We start from the raw sequence: 19,160 nt of genomic DNA, 5'->3' as shown, positions 1-19,160 counted from the left end.
AAGGACACAACGTCATTGGCACGGCCGGGAAATCGAACCAACAACCTTCTGATTGATAGTCCGACTTCCTAACCACTCAGCCATCTGACCCTCTTTTGGAATAACCAGCTGGATGGAGTCCTGGAGGATCAAGAAAGTGCTACTGTACTCAGCTGTACAGTATCCTATTCACTCCCCATCTCCTTTGCTGTTGAGTCTCACCTCCACCAGCTGGATGGAGTCCTCGGTGTCGCCCACCTCGGAGGTGGAGATGGAGGGGTAGTTGGAGTCTGACTCCAGGGAGCTCTGAGTGGAGGGGTTCCTCCTGTGACCGGGCTGGAACTGGGGGAGCAGAGACGAGGAGGTGAGGAGGTTATATAGGTCACTATGTATAAATACATTACACTTATTTTGGTTGTTCACAATATATGTGCTTCATGTTTCGGCTACTCGCAATGTTTTTGGGGCTATCTTGTTGTTATTATCAGTGACCTACGCACTTTGTAAAGCTCTCTCTTGGAAGTCGCTTTGGATAAAAGCGTCTGCTAAATGCATAAACGTAAATGTAAATTACATAATTGTATACTGTTACATTACAGTATACAATTATATACATGTGTGTGTGTGTGGGGGGGGGGAGGTAATCAATCAATGTTTAGCTTGTGTTCTGCTCCTCTCTCTTGCCAACCGTCTCTGGAGGAGGGGATCCCTCTCTGAATTGCTCCTCCCAAGGTTTCTTCCATTTTTTCTCCCGTTGGGAGTTTTTCTGGGAGTTTTTCCTTGTCTTCCTTGAGGGTTTAGGTTGGTTGAGGGGCAGTTCAATGGGCGTATGTGAAGCCCTCTGTGACATGCTTGCGTGTAAAAAGGGCTATACAAATAAATTTGATTTGATTTGATTTGAATCAAAATCTAAATACTCAAGAAGAGGTTTGTGGTTGGAAGTATCTCTGCTTACCGGTCAGGCTTCCTAGGTTAGTGTTCTGATCAGGAGGACAATGACAATCTCCCGTCCCGTAATGGGGAGGTTAGCCTCTCCTCACCCTCACCTTGACCAAGGACACCTCCTCCTGGAGGTTGTCGTATCTCTGCTCCAGTCTGGAGAACTCCTTGAGCATGTTCTGGTAGCGCTGTCTCTCCTCATCCAGCTCGGTCTGCAGCTTGCTCTCCCTCTGCACCACCCCACTCTCCTGGTCTGAGACACACACAGCAAGGCAAGTTCATGTGTCGAGCACATTTCAACAACAAGGCAAATCAAAGGGCTTCACATAAAACCATTAAAAGCATGAAAAACATAATGCGAAAGAAAACAAGACTTAAAAAACATTTGAGAACATTAAGACATTCAAAAAATCATTCAAAAAGCAAAAAAATCAAATAATAGTTGCAGTGGAGTTTAAGAATTAAAATGCAGGACCAGCAGGGTCTGTTGGGTGTGTGTTCGGGGGTTAGCGTTACTTGTCTTGTGGTCGTGAAGGTGTGTGAAGATGAGAGATTTTCCTGTGAATGTGTTTGTTTTGTTTGTGAACTGGGTCTGGGACACACAGCAGCCCACCTCAGTCACAAACAGCTATTTAGTCTACTTTGTACCAAGTCAATATTGTTAATTATGTGCCAATGTTGTTTGTATTCCTATAGGTTCCATTGTTTTGGTTTACATCATGTGTTTGGTTTACATCTGCACTGTTGGGGAATCCTGAAAATCACGCAAATAACTGCCACATTGTGTGCATATGACAATAAACCTGAAATTGAATTTGTACATGGTGACAGGGAGTGAACCCTCATTCACAGTGAAGTCAACATCATCACGGTACATCGGGAGGTCCAAACAACTGGACAGGACCTAGACCTATCTTCCTGGTCTAGGCTAAACATCATCCACAGCAATTTGTCAATTAACCAATTGAGGAAACCTCTGAATCTGTGATGAGGAATGAATAGGTGTGAGATGAACAGGCGGTGGATAGGGCTGTCAGCTCGTTCCCATTTTTATCTCCGCTGTTTATCTGTCCATCTCCCCCGCGCCGCTCAGATCTTACTAATTCAACCCGACAGTGGAGACGCTCTCTCTGGACCCCGGCCAGAGGAGGGAGGGAGGGAGGGCACCATGATGAAATATGGAACTCCAGGAACCGGCGCGCACGCATACAGTATTTAAGAGGTCGTGTTCGATTTATGACCTGAAACTAATGCGTTAAAGTGTTATTTGCGTTTATAGATCATCTTTATGAGCTGCGGCGAGGCAGCGTGGTAAGTCTTTTATGGGCTCTCCTCACCCTCCAGCCTGGCTCATTACAGCCCCGTATGAAAGTGCTCCAGAGGAGGATAAGATACAGGGAACCGTGAGATGGAGAGAAAATTCATTCTGAAAGAGGCAGGGGTTAAAACAGCTGAATTCAGAAAGGAAATTAGATAATAACGAAATGGGTTATTAAGAAACGACCCGCTACGTGCTAGCTGTTGATATGGCAACTGAACCTAGCGTAAACCCATCTTCAGCAGACGCCAGAGTCTTTTAAACAGGCATTGGCCCTTTGCTGCATCTCTGTCTGTCTCTGTCTCTCTCTCTCTGTCTCTCTGTCTCTGTCTCTCTGTCTCTGTCTCTCTCTCTCTGTCTCTGTCTCTCTCTCTCTGCCTTTCCTATCACACTTCACTTACCAACTATGAATATATATATATATAAAATAAAAAAACACTGCATATAAAGAGCTAAATTGGGCAATATTAGGGCTGTAACTCATTCACTCCCTCTAAGCACTTTGATAATCAGGATCCACTACAGAGAGCTGGACGATATCTGACGGAGATTTGGATGGAAAAGTCCCACAAGTCACAGATCTTTAGGAGAGAAACACTCCCATATCGACAGTGCCACTGAGCAAAGGATAATTTTACCTGAGGCCAAACAGGTTCAAACCGGTTAACGGTTCAAACTTCTTAAACACACCAGCTGGTTGTAGTTTCTTAGACCTTTGAAAGAAGCACAGAAAGGTGCTTCCTACAACTTTGAAACGTTCTCGTTTTTCAAACCCGAAACTTTACAGAGCAACCCAGTTAGACTCAACCATGAATATCTCCCCTCACACATTCATATGCTGAACACATTTAGAGGACATCAGGATACTGTAATCATATACTGGTCCACGGGGCCAGACCTAATGGGCTTCACCTGCTGCTTTTACCATGTGAAGCTGGAGCTGAACAATAGATAGCTTCACTGCCCCGGGTGGAACGCTTTCTCACATTGCTGCTTGGAAACCTGATGCAGTCAGTCCCTTTCTACCATCCTACTTCAAAACAAAAACTGCTCTTGTGTTGGAGAGAGAGACATCCTTCCCCCAGGATAAGGAGGGGAGGCTCTCTCTCTCTCTCCCCGTTTCTTCCTCCTTCTTTCTCTCTGTTTTCTCTCTCTCCCTCTCCTACTCTCTCTCTTCTCCGCTCTCTTTCCGTTCCTCTCTCTCTCTCCTCTCTCTCTCTCTCACCTTTTCTCTCTCCGTCACACAACCGGCCGAGAAAAAGGAAACCCTCTCACCTTCGGTGTTCTTAGACTGCTTGAGAATCATCTGGTTCATCTCCTCCTTCTCACTCTTCAACAGAATATTCTCCTTCTCCAGCTCCTGCACCCTCTACAAAAAAAAGAATGGGGAAAAAAAAAGAAACTAGAGTGAGGAAATAAGAAGCCGGCTCAAGTTCAGGCTCAAAGCTTTTCGTGATATATCTGTCCAACTCGCTACGACAATCTCAGACGGACCTGGACCTAGTTGGGCTAGAAGACGCTTGAAAAAAAGACACATTTCGTAGTTAGTTTCTCTAAGAAACCCTCAATCTGCAGCTCCTCTAAGAGAAGACACTGTGGGTGTAAGCAGGACAACAGGGACGATACAGCCCATCCATTGTCCTGGAGGCTGGCCTTGAGGAGATAGGACCCATTCAGATGGGTGTCAGATACCATGGAGGAAGCCAGCACCCAATCTGGTGTCCCTTATTCCCTTATGCCAGTGGTGAAATAAGACACACACACAAACATATATCATTTCTGAGGTGAGCATGATTTAGTAAATCACTGCTACTATAGTTTCTGAAAAAAGTGTTTTACACCCAGTAAACACATCAACTCAACAGTTCCCTTGTCGTCGAATGCTGATGTTGTCTCAATGATCCACCCTACATGTTTCATTCCTTCAAACACAGGGGCATGTGGTCCAGCACTTAACATCTGCAGTCAGAGAATATTAAGCTAGATTCTTTGTATTGTTAAGGTAATGATTTGGTATTATTTAACCACATTCATGGCTGTGTAGTCATTTCGTTGTGTTGGATAACAAAAAGAAAGAAAAGAAAAAAAGATTTCTAATCAACCCTCCTCCCCCTCTCACCTGCTCCAGACCCTGCTTCTCGCTGCCGTACTCTTCCTCCAGCCTCTTCCTGTGGGCGTGGGCCTCCTGTAGCTCCGCCCTCAGTTTCTCCAGCTCATCCTGCAGTTGTGTGCCGTCTCCTTGGCGAACGCGCACCTGTTCCAGCTGCTTCTGCAGCTTGGTCATCTCAGAGCTCAGGCTGACGTTGGTCACCAGCAGCTGCTCGTTTTGCGTTTTTAACTCTTTCGACTACAGAGAGAAGGAGAGAGATCCACAAGATTAATTTCGGAATTGCCCGATAAGTTTGTAACCGCGAGATTAACTCGGAACCGCAAGATTGATTCGTAAGCACTGGATCATTTAAATGACCTTGCATCACTTCCGTCAAAGAGAAGAGCTAGAAAAATACCTAATTCGCCCGACTAAAACATCCCACATATCTAACTTGGTTAGTGGTTTTAAGTTAAAGGAAGAACTTTAAGAAGTGGTGAGTGTTAGAGCTGCTGGGGTCCGACACTGACCTGGTCGTCCATCTTCCTCTGCAGCTGGACGATCTTGTTCTCCATGCCGCTGTTGAGCTTCTTCAGGTGCTCAGCAGACCTAGCCTCGATCTTCAGCTGTTTCAGCCGGCGCCGGGCCTGGACGCGCCTGAAGGCACACTGGATGGTGACGGCAGCGTCGCGCGCCCGCCGGAACTTCCTCCTCTGCAGCCAGCCGCGGACGCTCCTCTGGATGATGATGGCCTTGTGGTGCAGCAGGAACTGAGGAGGGGTGGAGGAGAGGGGACGGGTGGAGGGGAGGAGGAGTGGAGAGGAGAGGGGAGGAGGAGAGGGGAGGGGTGGAGGGGAGGAGGAGTGGAGAGGAGAGGGGAGGAGGAAAGGGGGGGGGTGGAGGGGAGGAGGAGTGGAGAGGAGAGGGGAGGACGAGAGGGGAGGGGTGGAGGAGAGGGGAGGAGGAGAGGGGTGGAGGAGTGGAGAGGAGAGGGGAGGGGTGGAGGGGAGGAGAGGGGAAGGGTGAATGAGAGGGGAGGAGTATTGGACAGGAGAGGGGAGGAGTATTGGAGAGGAGAGAGGAGGAGACAGGGTCTTTGTTATGGTCCACTGTGGTCATGAATAGAATTGTACTTTCAGTTTCTGAATTTGTAATGCTTTACCAGACAGTTTTTGAAGCGAAGTGTGACAGGAAAGGTAATTGAAAGAGAGAGAGAGAGAGAGAGAGAGAGAGAGAGAGAGAGAGAGAGAGAGAGAGAGAGAGAGAGAGAGAGAGAGAGAGGGGGGAGAGAGGGGGAGAGAGGGGGAGAGGGGGAGAGAAGGGGAGAGCTGACTTAAGGGGGGGGGGGGGGGCGGGGGGGGGGGCGGGGAACACATGCAGCAAAGGGCAAAGGCTGGATTCGAACCAGGGCCTCAGCCTACATGGTACGCAGACTCAGGGCTCCTGGAGTCTTTGCATGTCTCTGTCTCCAGGGACTCTGGCTGGCAGAGCCACAGCAGGGCCCTGTTTACACACAGCACCTCCTGATCACATTCCCTTTAGATTCGAGACACTACGTCTCCAATGACAAGCTTCACCGAGGACAGCTATTTTCTCTCCATTGATTTAATCAATTCCCAGGAGAGAGAAAAAAATTATTCTAATGGAGAAAGAGGAGAGAGAGTGGAGAGGAAAAGTGGATGGGCGGGGCAGGATGGGAGGAAACTCAACAAGTCGGGAAAGAGAGAGAGGGAGAGAGGGAGGGAGAGAGGGAGAGAGAGAGAGAGAGAGAGAGAGAGAGAGAGAGAGAGAGAGAGGGAGGGAGGGAGATAGGGAGCTTCAGTACCTCCTGGTAGATCCTGCGGGTGTACATGCCCCTGGTGAAGGCCTGGATGGTGACCACAGCCCGTCTCACCCTCAGGTAGGCCTTTCGATCTCTCACCATGCGGTACTGCTTCTGACAGATCACTGCAGCACGGGTCATACGCAGCTGCTCCGCATGCCTGAGAGAAGAAGGGGGAGAGAGAGAGAACTTCACTTATTACTGACATATCACTGATACAAGAGATGAGACAAGATATGAGAGGGAGAGAGAGAGAGAGAGAGAGAGAAGGAGAGAGAGAGAGAGAGAGAGAGAGACAGAGAGAGAGGGAGAGAGAGAGAAGGAGAGAGGGAGAGAGAGAGAGAGAGAGAGAGAGAGACAGAGAGACAGAGAGAAGGAGAGAGAGAGAGAGAGAGAGAGAGAGAGAGAGAGAGAGAGAGAGAGAGATGGAGAGAACAGATGGCACCTACAGTAGCTGACAACACTGATTGATTCTGGGGGAGGGGGGGGGCTACAGCCAACATCCTCAAACCCTTGGGCCCTCCCTTTCCCGCCCTCGTCACACTTGCTTCTCCCTCCTCACCTGCGAGCCAGGTACCCTCGCCCGTATCTCTGCAGCGTGAGGGCCGACCGGCGGATCTTCCGGTAGCGCACCCTCTGGAGCCAGCCCCGCACCGACTTCTGGATCTTGATACAGGCCGAGCGGAACTTATCGGCCCTCAGCTTCTCCAGGTACGCCACCTGGCCCGCCCGGAAGAAGATCTTGGTCTTGCCGAACTGGAACTTGTCTGGGTCCTGGCAGGGAGGGGGGAAGGAAAGACGGATTCATCAACAGGTGTTTTCACCCTCTGAGTGTAAAATCACCTCGTCGTGTTACACCTGCAGGTCGGCATCCAGTCCTGTACAGTCTAGCAGTAGCACGTAACACTGGGTATTTGTAGCTGCTGTACCATAGAGAACTAAAATAGTTACAGTACCCTTCCATGCAGTAGCCTACCGCCTACAGACTGTTTTAGCAGTAGCAAACTGTGTTGTGTGTTTTAGCATTAGCATCCTGCACTAGCTTGACACTGAACAATGATTAAAACCAGGTGTTTATCAGTGAACAGAGCAACACAGAAACACACAGGAACCGAAAGAAAACCTGTGAGGTTTCATAATACAGTTCCTCTGCCTCCTCCCACCTTCCTCCACCGGGGGCGCTGTGATTTAATAACTACGAGGGGCACGAGAGGGCCTCCTACCTTCACCAGGGTCTCCAGCAGCTTCTTACACACCAGCTTCTTGTCTGAGATGGTCATGTCAGACTTCTTCATCAAGACCCGGTATCTGTTGAAGAAGTCTGGGTACGTCCACCTAGGGAGACAAGGAGCGGGGTGTTTTAATGTCCTTTTGATGTTTAAGATCTTCTTATGAATGACATAGGAAACAAAAAGCCTTTCATTTATTTTGTACATTTAAACAACGTTATGTTACACTTTTTCCTTAAGTATGCTGATAATTTCAAATAATATGTTGGACTGACAGGGCACTTCTCAATGTATATTTTTAACTTTAAAAAGACAGAAATATGAATAAATATACATTTATAAGTGCCCTTTGATGAGATAACAGTGATGACTGAATGTACTTGTCTTCAATTTAATAACGTTTGACGCAATAAAACTTATTTCTCTCATGCGGTAGTTGTTTTCCCCTCCTGTGTTATAAAAGTGTTAAATTGTTGTTGAGCGGTTTCTCATGCTCAGTTGAGACCAGCCCCCCTCTGTGCTGCCTCGGGGAACGTATCTCAGGAGAGGAGGATGAAATTAAATTCCCCCCCCCCCCTTTTAAGGTTAGTGCAAGAGAGTTGTTGTGGATGTGAAAACAATAACAACAGACAGAGAGGAAGAGCTGTACTTCAGCTATGGGCCCAGGGCTGGTAGTCTGAAGTCCAGAACCTCACCTGGGCCCTTGTCAGTTGCATTCCATGTCTGTGCTTCCCTCAACATCGCCAAAAGCTTTATAAAACACAGGACGTCCACAGAATGTGTTTTTTTAATTTTATTTAAGTTTCGATGATTCAGTTTGAGGCTGGTCATTGGTTGGAAGTACTGCATAGCACAGACATCAGTGGGATTTACGCCAGGAATTCAAATAACAGAACGCAAGTAGCAAACACAAAGGGTGCTTCTGCATGTCTTGAAAGGGTTAAAAAACACGAAAAAGAAACCCAAATTCCCGAGGCGACGAACATCACGTTCCCTAATCAGGGATTAATAATCCTCATCATCTACTCAAGAACCCGACGGCAGTCTCAACTCCGTTGGGACGTGTTGAGGATGTGAACTCACCTGGATGGGTATCCTGCTGCGCTGATGCGAATCGTCTCCAGAACGCCACATGCTCGTAGCTGCTGAACCGCTCTCCTCGAGTCAAACCTGCGGCAGGGACGACACCACGCACTCAGGCGACACACCGAAAGCAACCGTTCGAACGAGGTCCTCCAGGGGGAGGAAGGGGGACCTCCTAACTCACGACCCTTAGCTGACTGTGGAGGTGTTCTAAACCTGCGCCTGTTCTAGTCCTTGACTGCCTTCCGTACCAACCACAAGCACGGCTCGGTTTGTATGTCGGCTTTGGATAAAAATGTCAGCTAGAAGACTAAAATAACAAACGTAACCTACCTGATTTTCTTCTTCATCATTGTACACATGCTAAGATGTCCCTGGAGGTACTGGCTGAGACATGGACAAGACGAGCCGTGGCAAGCTGCTGTGAGTGTGAGTGTGTGAGTGTGTGTGTGTGTGTGTGTGTGTTGGCCTGACTGTCTATCTCTACCTCAGGGCCCTTGCTACCAGCTCAGCCACAGCATGTGACTAGCATCATTTCATTAAGCAGCGCTGAAAAAGGTCCTTGTGTGAAAGAATGAATCAACGAGATGAACACAACTTGACTTCTCATTTCTACACCCACTCTATCCCTCTCTCGTCTTCTGAAGAGTCTTCTTGGTTTCTGTAGTACACAATCGACGCCAAACAACACCGCAGAAACTAAACCGCCGTTTTGCTGGAAACCTTTTTGATACAACAGCAAACCCACTTCTCAACCGACAATTTATTTTCATATTAATCACTGACTTTTTTGATTTTGCTGATTCATTCTGTGCTTCCAGGCAGTGGACAGCTTTGTCATGACTGTATCGTATGGTTAACATAAACCTAATTTCCTATAAGTATCAAGTACCAGTATAGCTATCATTACCTGGGTACCTGTGGTAGTTCTAATTACTGGTTACTCTACAACCGATGCTAAATTAATCTTTTAAAGCTCAGTGGACAACAAAGATAGCCAATACAGTACCCCTGGGTCTGTACATAACATTTGACCTTTCCAGAATAATTATACCACCCAACAGATCCCCGTGCAGTTGGGAGTTATGTGTTATGACTACGGCAAACTGTAAGAGGCTTCTCTTTACGAGCCTTATGAATCGGATTAGGGAGGCTGAACACAGTTGAAAACCTGACTTCTGATTCAAGCACAAAGGGCCTCACTGTCGACCCCAAGTTCTGTTTTACCTCAGGCTCTTCAACGAGAAGGCGATGCTAACGATCAGAAGTTACATTCTTACATGTAACCTACATAAGCAGGTTCGTACACAAAAGCCATTTCAGAAATCCATCCGATCCATAGTATGAGACTAGGATTGGCTGTCGGGTCCAAATGTTTAGACGTTCACTCACATGAATGCTTCCTTCTCGTCGTTAGGCTTTATGCAGCGCACGTAGTGGGGTGTGGTGGCGTTTAGGGTTTCCATGAGGAGCTGGAGGGAGCTACGGAACTACAGAACACACACACACGTACATACACATACACGCAGGGATGAGAGGAACAGTTGACAGAAAAAAAAGTTAATTATTATAATATTTATTTTGACTATTAATAGGTATACAACTATATCATTAAACTATTGAATGATAATGAATTTTAGTATTATATATTTTGTATTATTACCCTTATTATGACTATTAATAAAGCTCAAACTACATATATACATGTATATAAATTAAATAATTAACATACACTATTTCATATATCATATACAGCCAAACTAAATCCACATGTCTCCTTGTAAAAAATTAATAAAGTGTAAGATAAACTACTTGTTATCATTCACTTATGAAACGACTGTGACCTTTAACCCCTGTAAATGGGAGTCAGGTGGCTGAGCGGTGGCTGAGCGGTTAGGGAATCGGGCTAGTAATCTGAAGAGGTTGTCAGATCGTTTCCCGGCCGTGCCAAATGACTTTGTTCCTTGGGCCAGACACTTCACCCTACTTGCCTCGGGGGAATGTCCCTGTACTTACTGTAAGTCGCTCTGGATAAGAGCGTCTGCTAAATGACTAAATGTCCATATCAGACGGATTCACCTGGTGGCCCACTGTCTTCCTGTGCTCCTTGTTGGGGACTTTGGGGGCGGGCTTGGCCGGACGCACGTTGATCTTGGAGGACTTACTGGAGAAGCCGGTGGCAGAGCTGTCTTTACGCTCCTGGAACAAATCAGCCACGAGCTGGAACTGAGAGACGAGGACAGGAAAATGATCACGTTACTGATTTGTGTGTTTAGCTTGTGGTTTCTTACAACAACAAGTTCTTGCAGTACATCTCGCAGGTAAGAAGAACTGGCTAGTTGTCTCAGAACAGTCTCTGACAAACAGGCGGCTCTCCGTGAGTTGTTTTCCAATCCGGTTTCCAGGTTAGTTAGTGCACATCTACTGTAACACAGCCTAGTGAGGTGGGGGTTGAATGAGGCCCTGTGCCATTTCAGACTGCTAATTAGGCGATGCTAACACAACAACAAAACTGGAAATTGGTTCACAAGTTCATTCAGGAGCACACCAACACCTGGCATTAATTATGAATCTTTTTCGTTCTCTAATTTTAATTGATAGGCCTACGTGTTTCAGGACGTGTATGATTGCAAAACTATTACAAACATGCCAAAACCAAATTAGTGCCCTTAAATTGCTTAATGGTTACTTTGAAATAAACTGTAGGCCTACAGTATGGCAAAAGGGACTTCAGAGGCGATGGCAAATTAGGAACACAACATCACATGAAGAATGAGTGGAGAGATATCCAATTATTCCAATTATTTCCACTACAGATAAGAGTCAGGACCAGAATTTATCAGAGGATAAATTGGTTCTGAGCAACTTTTGATCAAACGTCATCTAAAACCAGGCTGGCTAATTTTCGTAAATATCCTAATTCAGTTAATGGGTAAAAAAAGGTCAGGCAGAGATAGAACATGAGCTTAGTTAAGTGAGTTTCCAATCACGCAGGTTGCATTTGGCAAAGGACGAACGAGATCACGTGATCCGTAAAAGGGCGAGTGCGTCTGAGGGAAGGTTTGTTTTGAAGCGTTAGTTGTGCGTCCCTCCGTGTCACACAGGACGGCACCTTTATCTTTTCTGAATAAAGGAAAACCAGTTGTCAGACAACTCCCTGTAGCACACACCTATAGCGTGTGAACAATGGTAGGCAGAGAATTGTCATGCGACTGGCTAGACTCAGTCTAGACGAAGGTGAAGGTCAACATATTGTGTAGAAACAGGCTAAAACTAGTAGTGTCAGTGATTTACATCCTTTACTAACTATACATTAGCATTTACAGTATACTTTACACCCTCTAAAGATTTCTTATATAAAGAGTTTGTGCGTAAAATGTTCATATACAAAGTTCAAATCTAAAAAGTTAATATATAAAGACATGTTTCTGTGGTATATACACAGTTCATATAGAGTTTGTATTTAACGAGTTCATGTACAAAGAGCCCATAAAGAAAGACTTCATGTGTAGTTCATCCATGGCGTTTCTAGGTCGTCGGTCTGGCGTTAACAATAGTGCCATTCTATGTTGAGCCCTGCCCTCCAGGCAAAGTGACACAGGTCCTAGTGAAAACCCCTTCAAAATCAGATGAACGGATTTAGACTTGCGTTCAACCTCTCTTATACTGAGACCTTCTTCAGCAAAACGGATTAGATCAAAGTCTCATGTTGGTTCCAGTTCTTCCAAACACTGCGGACACAGTGAGCGCAAAAATATTTACGAAGAAGAAAAAAGAAATATTAAAGTCTACCGTCTGTTGGCTTCATCGGGCCGTGACCTTCAGCTCTCACTGGAGCGGTTCGCAACCGAATGTGAAGCGGCTGGGATGCGAATCAGCACCTCCAAATCTGAGGCCATGGTTATCGACCGGAAAAGGGTGGAGTGCCATCTCCGGGTCGGGGAGGAGATCCTGAACCAAGTGGAGGAGTTCAAGTATCTCGGGGTCTTGTTCACGAGTGAGGGAGGAATGGAGCGCGAGGTCGACAGGCGGATCGGTGCGGCGTCCGCAGTGATGCGGGCTCTGCATCGGTCCGTCGTGGTGAAGAAGGAGCTAAGTTGAAAGGCGAAGCTCTCTATTTACCAGTCGATCTACGTTCCTACCCTCACCTATGGTCACGAACTATGGGTAGTGACCGAAAGAACGAGATCGCGAATACAAGCGGCCGAAATGAGCTTTCTCCGCAGGGTGTCCGGCCTCTCCCTTAGAGATAGGGTGAGAAGCTCGGTCATCCGGGAGGGGCTCAGAGTAGAACCGCTGCTCCTCCACGTCGAGAGGAGCCAGCTGAGGTGGCTCGGGCATCTGATTAGGATGCCTCCTGGACGCCTCCCTGGTGAGGTGTTCCGGGCACGTCCCACTGGGAAGAGGCCCCGGGGAAGACCCAGGACACGCTGGAGGGACTATGTCACTCGGCTGGCCTGGGAACGCCTCGGGGTCCCCCAGGAAGAGGTGGTGGAAGTGGCCGGGGAGAGGGAAGCCTGGGCCTCCCTGCTTAGGTTGTTGCCCCCGCGACCCGATCCCCGGACAAGCGGAAGATGACGAGACGAGAGACGAGACCGTCTGTTTGTGATTGACTTACTGTATTAGGCGTTCTGTGAGAAGGTATTTGGGGCGTGAAGGCTGGTTTATAAGACATACTGAGCAAGGGAGTATAGCCAAGCCTTAAGGTAATTCAATCTCATTATTGTTCTTAAGGTTGGTATTCAGTTATGGTTTAAGAATGCAAATCACCATAACTTATGCAATAAAAGTGTCTACTAAATACATGTCTTCATTTAACGGGTGCTTTTATTTCTCTGGAACAATGCAAAATACGGGAGGGGGATTTAAACCTGCAACCTATTTATCAACAGTTTAGCTCTAACCACTGAGCCATTCCCCAGTCATGTTTGGGTGATTCAGCCTCACCTTACTGGCCTTCAGGATGTTGATCTGCTCCTCGTAGACGGTGTCTCTGTTCTTCTCCAGGAACCCATCACACTGGTACTCCACCTGCAGGAGAAGCAGAGCTCTGGTGAGGAAGCTTCATAAGATTGACTCTGGTTAACAACATCTTTCGAACGTTGTTATGAAAATCAACACTAAAGACGCCAAGGGCTCTGTACAGTAGTGATATGCGAGAGTGTTTCACCTGCAAGAGAAGCAAGGGTTTAGTCGGGGGAAACAGAATAAGATTAAACTTCATGTTAAACGTGCACCAAAGACACCTCTCGGGATTCTGTGTCGTAATAATGTGTAATCATAAGAATTGATTAACTTAATGTTGAAAATGCGCAATCAAGCCACTACACATTGTCGATGCTACGCAGGATTCTGTATAGTGACGAAATGATCATCCCCCAGGCGACAACAGCAGAAGTTATTAACAAGCTGAAACTACCACACATATTTTTGCTCTCCCAAACAAGGCACTCTTCTCACCACAGTATCTGAAATATCTAATGCGGGGAAACGTGTTGAAACGAGCCCTGAAAATGACGTTCTCTGAGAGCACTCTAAGAGTACCCTGAGAGAAGAACACATCCTGACTCACAGATTCAGCGCCCGTTTCAGACCTTAAATCAGGATGTACTATGTACTATAAAAGTCAATTGTCAACAGATGACTAACTAAATATATGGAAGCTGTTCAGTCACACTGACAAGGGGAGCAATCTGTTTTGGCGTGTAACTCAAGACCCTCCCCTGGGTTACGGTCGCAGTGGACAGCTTTACTTCACTCGGTACGGTGCTCCATGATGCCTGCTGGTTCTTCATTTACATTCAGTCATTTAGCAGACACTCTTCCATCCAGAGCGACTTACAGTAAGTACAGGGACATTGCCCCCGAGGAAAGTAGGGTGAAGTGCCTTGCCCAAGGACACAACGTCATTTGGCACAGCCGGGAATCGAACTGATTCAACTTTCAGATTCCTAGCACGACTCCCTAACCGCTCAGCCACCTGACTCCCTGGGTCTGCTCACCTTGTCAGCAAAGTGGACGATGACGAAGGACACGTTGGACATGCGCGGCTTCTGGAAGTGCACGCTGCTGGAGTGCTGGCTGTACAGCTTCTGGGCCCAGTTCTGATCTGTTCCTTTAGGCACCTGTGGGAGGAGAGGGAGGGAGAGAGAGATAGGGAGAGAGAGAGAGAGAGAGAGACAGAGAGAGAGATAGTAAGAGACAGAGAGACAGAGAGAGAGATAGGGAGAGAGAGAGGAAGAGAGAGATGGAGAGAGATATAGGGAAGGAGAGAGATAAGAAGAGAGATGGAGGAGAGAAAGAAAAGACAAAGAAGAGAGAAAGAGATGGAATATTGTATAAAACTTTTTTATCCGGGTTACCTGCGCTCCGAATAACAATTAAGCCTATCCTTGTGAAGAAGCTCCAAGTTATTGTCAGTAACTTCAAAGGGCTTTGCGATGAGACAGGATGCTTAGAATAAATAAGTAATCTGTTTTGTTCCGAAGGCGTTTACCCTGATAAAGATCAGGACGCAGAGTAAAGGGAGAGACAGGCTGCAGATGAGTGCTGGAAGAAGCCCGCTAACTGAAACCCAATGTTTGGATCAAAAACAAACTTGGCTCTGCAGTTTCTGCTTTCCACCTCAATGCCAGGAACCTCCTCTAAAATCCCATCACCTTTGATATAGATGATTGATAATCTTTGTCTCTGATCTTAGTAATGCTCTCCGTTTGTGAATAGGACCCCTTTAGGATAGACTGGCCTAAGCACAACTAAAGCCTGGGCAAGCTGCCTGTCCTCTCACTCTCTCGCTCTCGCTCTCCCTCTCCCTCTCTCTCTCTCCCCCCCCTCTCTCTCTCTCTCTCTCTCTCTCACTCTCAATCTAAGTCTCTCTCTCTCTCTCACTCTCAATCTAAGTCTCTCTCTCTCACTCTTAATCTAAGTCTCTCTCTCTCACTCTCTCTCTCTCTCTCTCTCTCTCTCTCTCTCTCTCTCTCTCTCTCTCTCTCACTCTTCAGGGGGCGTGTTAGCCTCAGGCTCTGGCCTGTCTCCCAGCTGGTCCACGCTCCCACCTTGCACTCCTCATCCAGCTGATCCACGCTCCCACCTTGCACTCCTCATCCAGCTGATCCACGCTCCCACCTTGCACTCCTCATCCAGCTGATCCACGCTCCCACCTTGCACTCCTCATCCAGCTGGTCCACGCTCCCACCTTGCACTCCTCATCCAGCTGGTCCACTCTCCCACCTTGCACTCCTCATCCAGCTGATCCACGCTCCCACCTTGCACTCCTCATCCAGCTGATCCACGCTCCCACCTTGCACTCCTCATCCAGCTGATCCACGCTCCCACCTTGCACTCCTCATCCAGCTGATCCACGCTCCCACCTTGCACTCCTCATCCAGCTGATCCACTCTCCCACCTTGCACTCCTCATCCAGCAGGTCCAGCACTCCCAGCCGGGCCTCGATAAGGTCGATGCAGGGCTGGTTGTCGTAGAAGTCGATGAGTGTCCAGGGGATCTGCTCCTTCACGTACTCCTCCTGCTCCAGCTTGAACACGTGCTGGGAGAACCAGGGTGGGGAGAGGACCAGGGTGGGGAGAGGACCAGGGTGGGGAGAGAACCAGGGTGGGGAGAGAACCAGGGTGGGGAGAGAACCAGGGTGGGGAGAGGACCAGGGTGGGGAGAGGACCAGGGTGGGGAGAGGACCAGGGTGGGGAGAGATGCAGGGTGGGGAGAGGACCAGGGTGGGGGAACGCAGGGTGGGAGAGATGCAGGGTGGGGAGAGGACCAGGGTGGGGAGAGAACCAGGGTGTGGAGAGGACCAGGGTGGGGAGAGGACCAGGGTGGGGAGACGACCAGGGTGGGGAGAGGACCAGGGTGGGGAGAGGACCAGGGTGGGGAGAGGACCAGGGTGGGGAGACGACCAGGGTGGGGAGAGGACCAGGGTGGGGAGAGAACCAGGGTGGGGGAACGCAGGGTGGGAGAGATGCAGGGTGGGGAGAGGACCAGGGTGGGGAGAGGACCAGGGTGGGGAGAGAACCAGGGTGGGGGAACGCAGGGTGGGAGAGATGCAGGGTGGGGAGAGGACCAGGGTGGGGAGAGGACCAGGGTGGGGAGAGAACCAGGGTGGGGGAACGCAGGGTGGGAGAGATGCAGGGTGGGGAGAGGACCAGGGTGGGGAGAGAACCAGGGTGGGGGAACGCAGGGTGGGAGAGATGCAGGGTGGGAGAGATGCAGGGTGGGAGAGATGCAGGGTGGGAGAGATGCAGGGTCAGATATATTTATTCATTTATCAGGCGCCACTTTCCAAAACAGCTTAGTGTCTGGAACCCGTGACACCTTATTCATCATGCACCATGTAAAGTAGTCATACAGTTCTTCCTGCTACACCACAGGAATAATACCTAATCACGGTCCGTCACATACAGATTATTATTTGACAAAAACCGTCTGTTTTCCATAGTAACGGCGAGGGAATTCTCAAATCAATGCAGTACATACTGTGACTGATCCTGTGGTTTACCTGGTTGAACTGTTGCTGCAGTTTCTCGTTGGCATAGTTGATGCAGAACTGCTCAAAGCTGTTCACCTCAAAGGTCTCAAATCTACAGACAGATGGAGAATGAGAATAGTGATCAGTTCTGAATGCAATAGAGAGAACTCAATCAGTTTAAAGTGTTACGATCCGTATAAGTCTCCTAATCAAGGTAAGGCAGTTAGGCTCTGCAACATTTGTTCTTCTTCTAGGAAGTATCTCTCCTCATACACCTCCACAGTTTATCAATAATCTGGACCACAGTAAGCAACCAGTTATGTCTGCAGTCAAACAGGCTCTAGCAGGGAAAAGGAGAAGCTACCTTTGTCAATATAGATCTATCCTCTACTGTAATGAGAAAAGACACCAGGGACAAGTTTATTCAACAATGGACAGTTAAGCATGTGTGTGTGTGCGTGCGTGCGCGCGTGTGTGTGTGTGTGTGTGTGTGTGTGTGAAAGAGGGAGAGAGAGAGAGACAGAGGTAGAGAGAGACAGAGGTAGAGAGAGCGAGAGAGCGAGAGAGCGAGAGAGAGAGAGAGAGGAGTTTCAACAACACACCTTTTTCACCTCTTCCACACCTGGTGCTTTCCATTGTGTCCAAACACACACACACACACACACTCTCTCAATACCCAGAAAGCTGTGTTCTTTGCCTTAGCAGGGAACACAGTGTGTCAGAGCTGAGGGGCGGATGAAAGATGGAGAGAAGCTGTTCTGCGTGGACGTCACAGCTCACTAATAAGCAGCGAGGACTAGGACCCCCCTGGCCTGGGACACGTCACTCACAAAGCAAGGCAGCAGCTGCCACCAGCCAGGACTTATGGTTCTGTTCAGATTCTACTTGCGCCTAGGAGTTTATGAACTTGCTCGTTACTCGTTAAAGCAGCCTTGCGTGAAAGGAAATAAGTTCCAGATTTATACGTTTGTCAACTGGCTGACAGGAAGGACATTTAGATTTAGGGATAAGACTACCTTGGTGTTTTTGATCTGGGCCACCCGTTCTGTACGGTGTTACATTTCACTTTTGTCAGCAGCTCTGACTAATTCCCATTACCCAGACTGCAAAGTTCCATTGTAGGTGGACACAAACCACCCCTCCCCCCCCTCCCCCGCCCCCTCCCTCCCCCCGCCCCCCCCACACACTCACCCGTAGATATCCAGCACCCCGATGAAGGAGTGCTGCTTGAAGGAGGTCTGCAGGGCCAGGTTAACGTGTTCCACGATCCAGTCGAACATGTGAGCGTAGATGTGCTTGGCGAGGGCGTTGCGGGCGTTGGCGGCCTGCTTGCTGGACATGTTCTTCACGTAGGTCTCCGAGGTGGTGACCAGCTTCCTGTGACACAGCCAGTGCTCCATCTGCTCCAGCTCCACCCCCAGCAGGCGGGAGAAGTGACCCAGGTGGGGGTCGTCTCTCTGGGAGTGGAAGACACACACACACACACAGAGAAGCGGACACACACACACAGAGAAGCGGACACACACAGGCACACACACACAGATGCAAACGCACATACAGATCCACACACAGACACACAGACAGACACACACACAGACAGACACACACACAGACACACACACAGACAAACGATTATAAACAAACTCCGGTCTCCATGGCGAGGACGGACAAAAAGGGGCCAATCACAGCGAGACGTACTGATATGTGGCAGGATTCTCCGTCTCTCTCGGAGCAGATCTCCACATTGCCCAGGTGGAGGATGGAAGCCATGACCCGGTAGATGCTGCTCTGGTTGCTCTCCTTAACCCCTGCAAAGCACAACAGGAAACGCATCATCGCACACATCCTGCCTGGAAGCGGAGAAGTATCGTTTACCACGATTAGGGCGGAAATAAACGGCAGCCTATTCAGTACTGGATCCTGTGCACGTCTCACGCCACAATTCCAGCGGTCCATTCAAACGCTTACCCAGCAACGCGAAGGCCTCTCTCGTCTTCTCAAAGTCTTTAGCGTCGTTGACCCCCTCGATGAAAATGTTCTCCCCCAGAGAGGTGAAAGTGAAGTCTTCAGCGCTGGCTGTGAGCGTGGGAGAGAGAGAGACAGGGGAGGAGGGAGGACCAGATCAAAGCACATGTTCTTATTAAATCAAAAGCTCCTTCAGCAACACACATACACTCTAAACTAAGCCTTAAAGCAATAAGAAGATGGTAACGGGAACTGTT

At 48.4% G+C, this 19,160-nt stretch overlaps 1 protein-coding gene across 1 annotated transcript in view; it reads right to left on the bottom strand.

The window, feature by feature from the left end:
• Positions 1-19,160, bottom strand: part of myo5b (myosin VB) — a 53,851-nt gene that overhangs the window by 12,227 nt on the left and 22,464 nt on the right. Inside the window, exons 8-25 of the mRNA XM_084686862.1 lie at positions 18,907-19,014; positions 18,637-18,746; positions 18,130-18,395; positions 16,969-17,050; positions 15,865-16,005; positions 14,462-14,584; positions 13,407-13,490; positions 10,539-10,685; positions 9,852-9,949; positions 8,460-8,546; positions 7,371-7,482; positions 6,710-6,921; positions 6,151-6,307; positions 4,856-5,095; positions 4,356-4,583; positions 3,512-3,605; positions 1,026-1,171; positions 202-321 (exon numbers count right to left, since the gene is read on the bottom strand). Coding sequence (XP_084542988.1) covers positions 202-321; positions 1,026-1,171; positions 3,512-3,605; positions 4,356-4,583; positions 4,856-5,095; positions 6,151-6,307; positions 6,710-6,921; positions 7,371-7,482; positions 8,460-8,546; positions 9,852-9,949; positions 10,539-10,685; positions 13,407-13,490; positions 14,462-14,584; positions 15,865-16,005; positions 16,969-17,050; positions 18,130-18,395; positions 18,637-18,746; positions 18,907-19,014 — 2,555 coding nt within the window. The remainder of the gene's footprint in view (positions 1-201; positions 322-1,025; positions 1,172-3,511; positions 3,606-4,355; positions 4,584-4,855; positions 5,096-6,150; positions 6,308-6,709; positions 6,922-7,370; positions 7,483-8,459; positions 8,547-9,851; positions 9,950-10,538; positions 10,686-13,406; positions 13,491-14,461; positions 14,585-15,864; positions 16,006-16,968; positions 17,051-18,129; positions 18,396-18,636; positions 18,747-18,906; positions 19,015-19,160) is intronic.

This window comes from Hypomesus nipponensis, chromosome 22 (assembly GCF_054491055.1).
Source record: "Hypomesus nipponensis isolate SF chromosome 22, ASM5449105v1, whole genome shotgun sequence".
NCBI lineage: Eukaryota > Metazoa > Chordata > Actinopteri > Osmeriformes > Osmeridae > Hypomesus > Hypomesus nipponensis.
The sequence above is the reverse complement of the archived record's forward strand: the minus strand, read 5'-3'. Positions and strand labels throughout refer to the sequence as shown.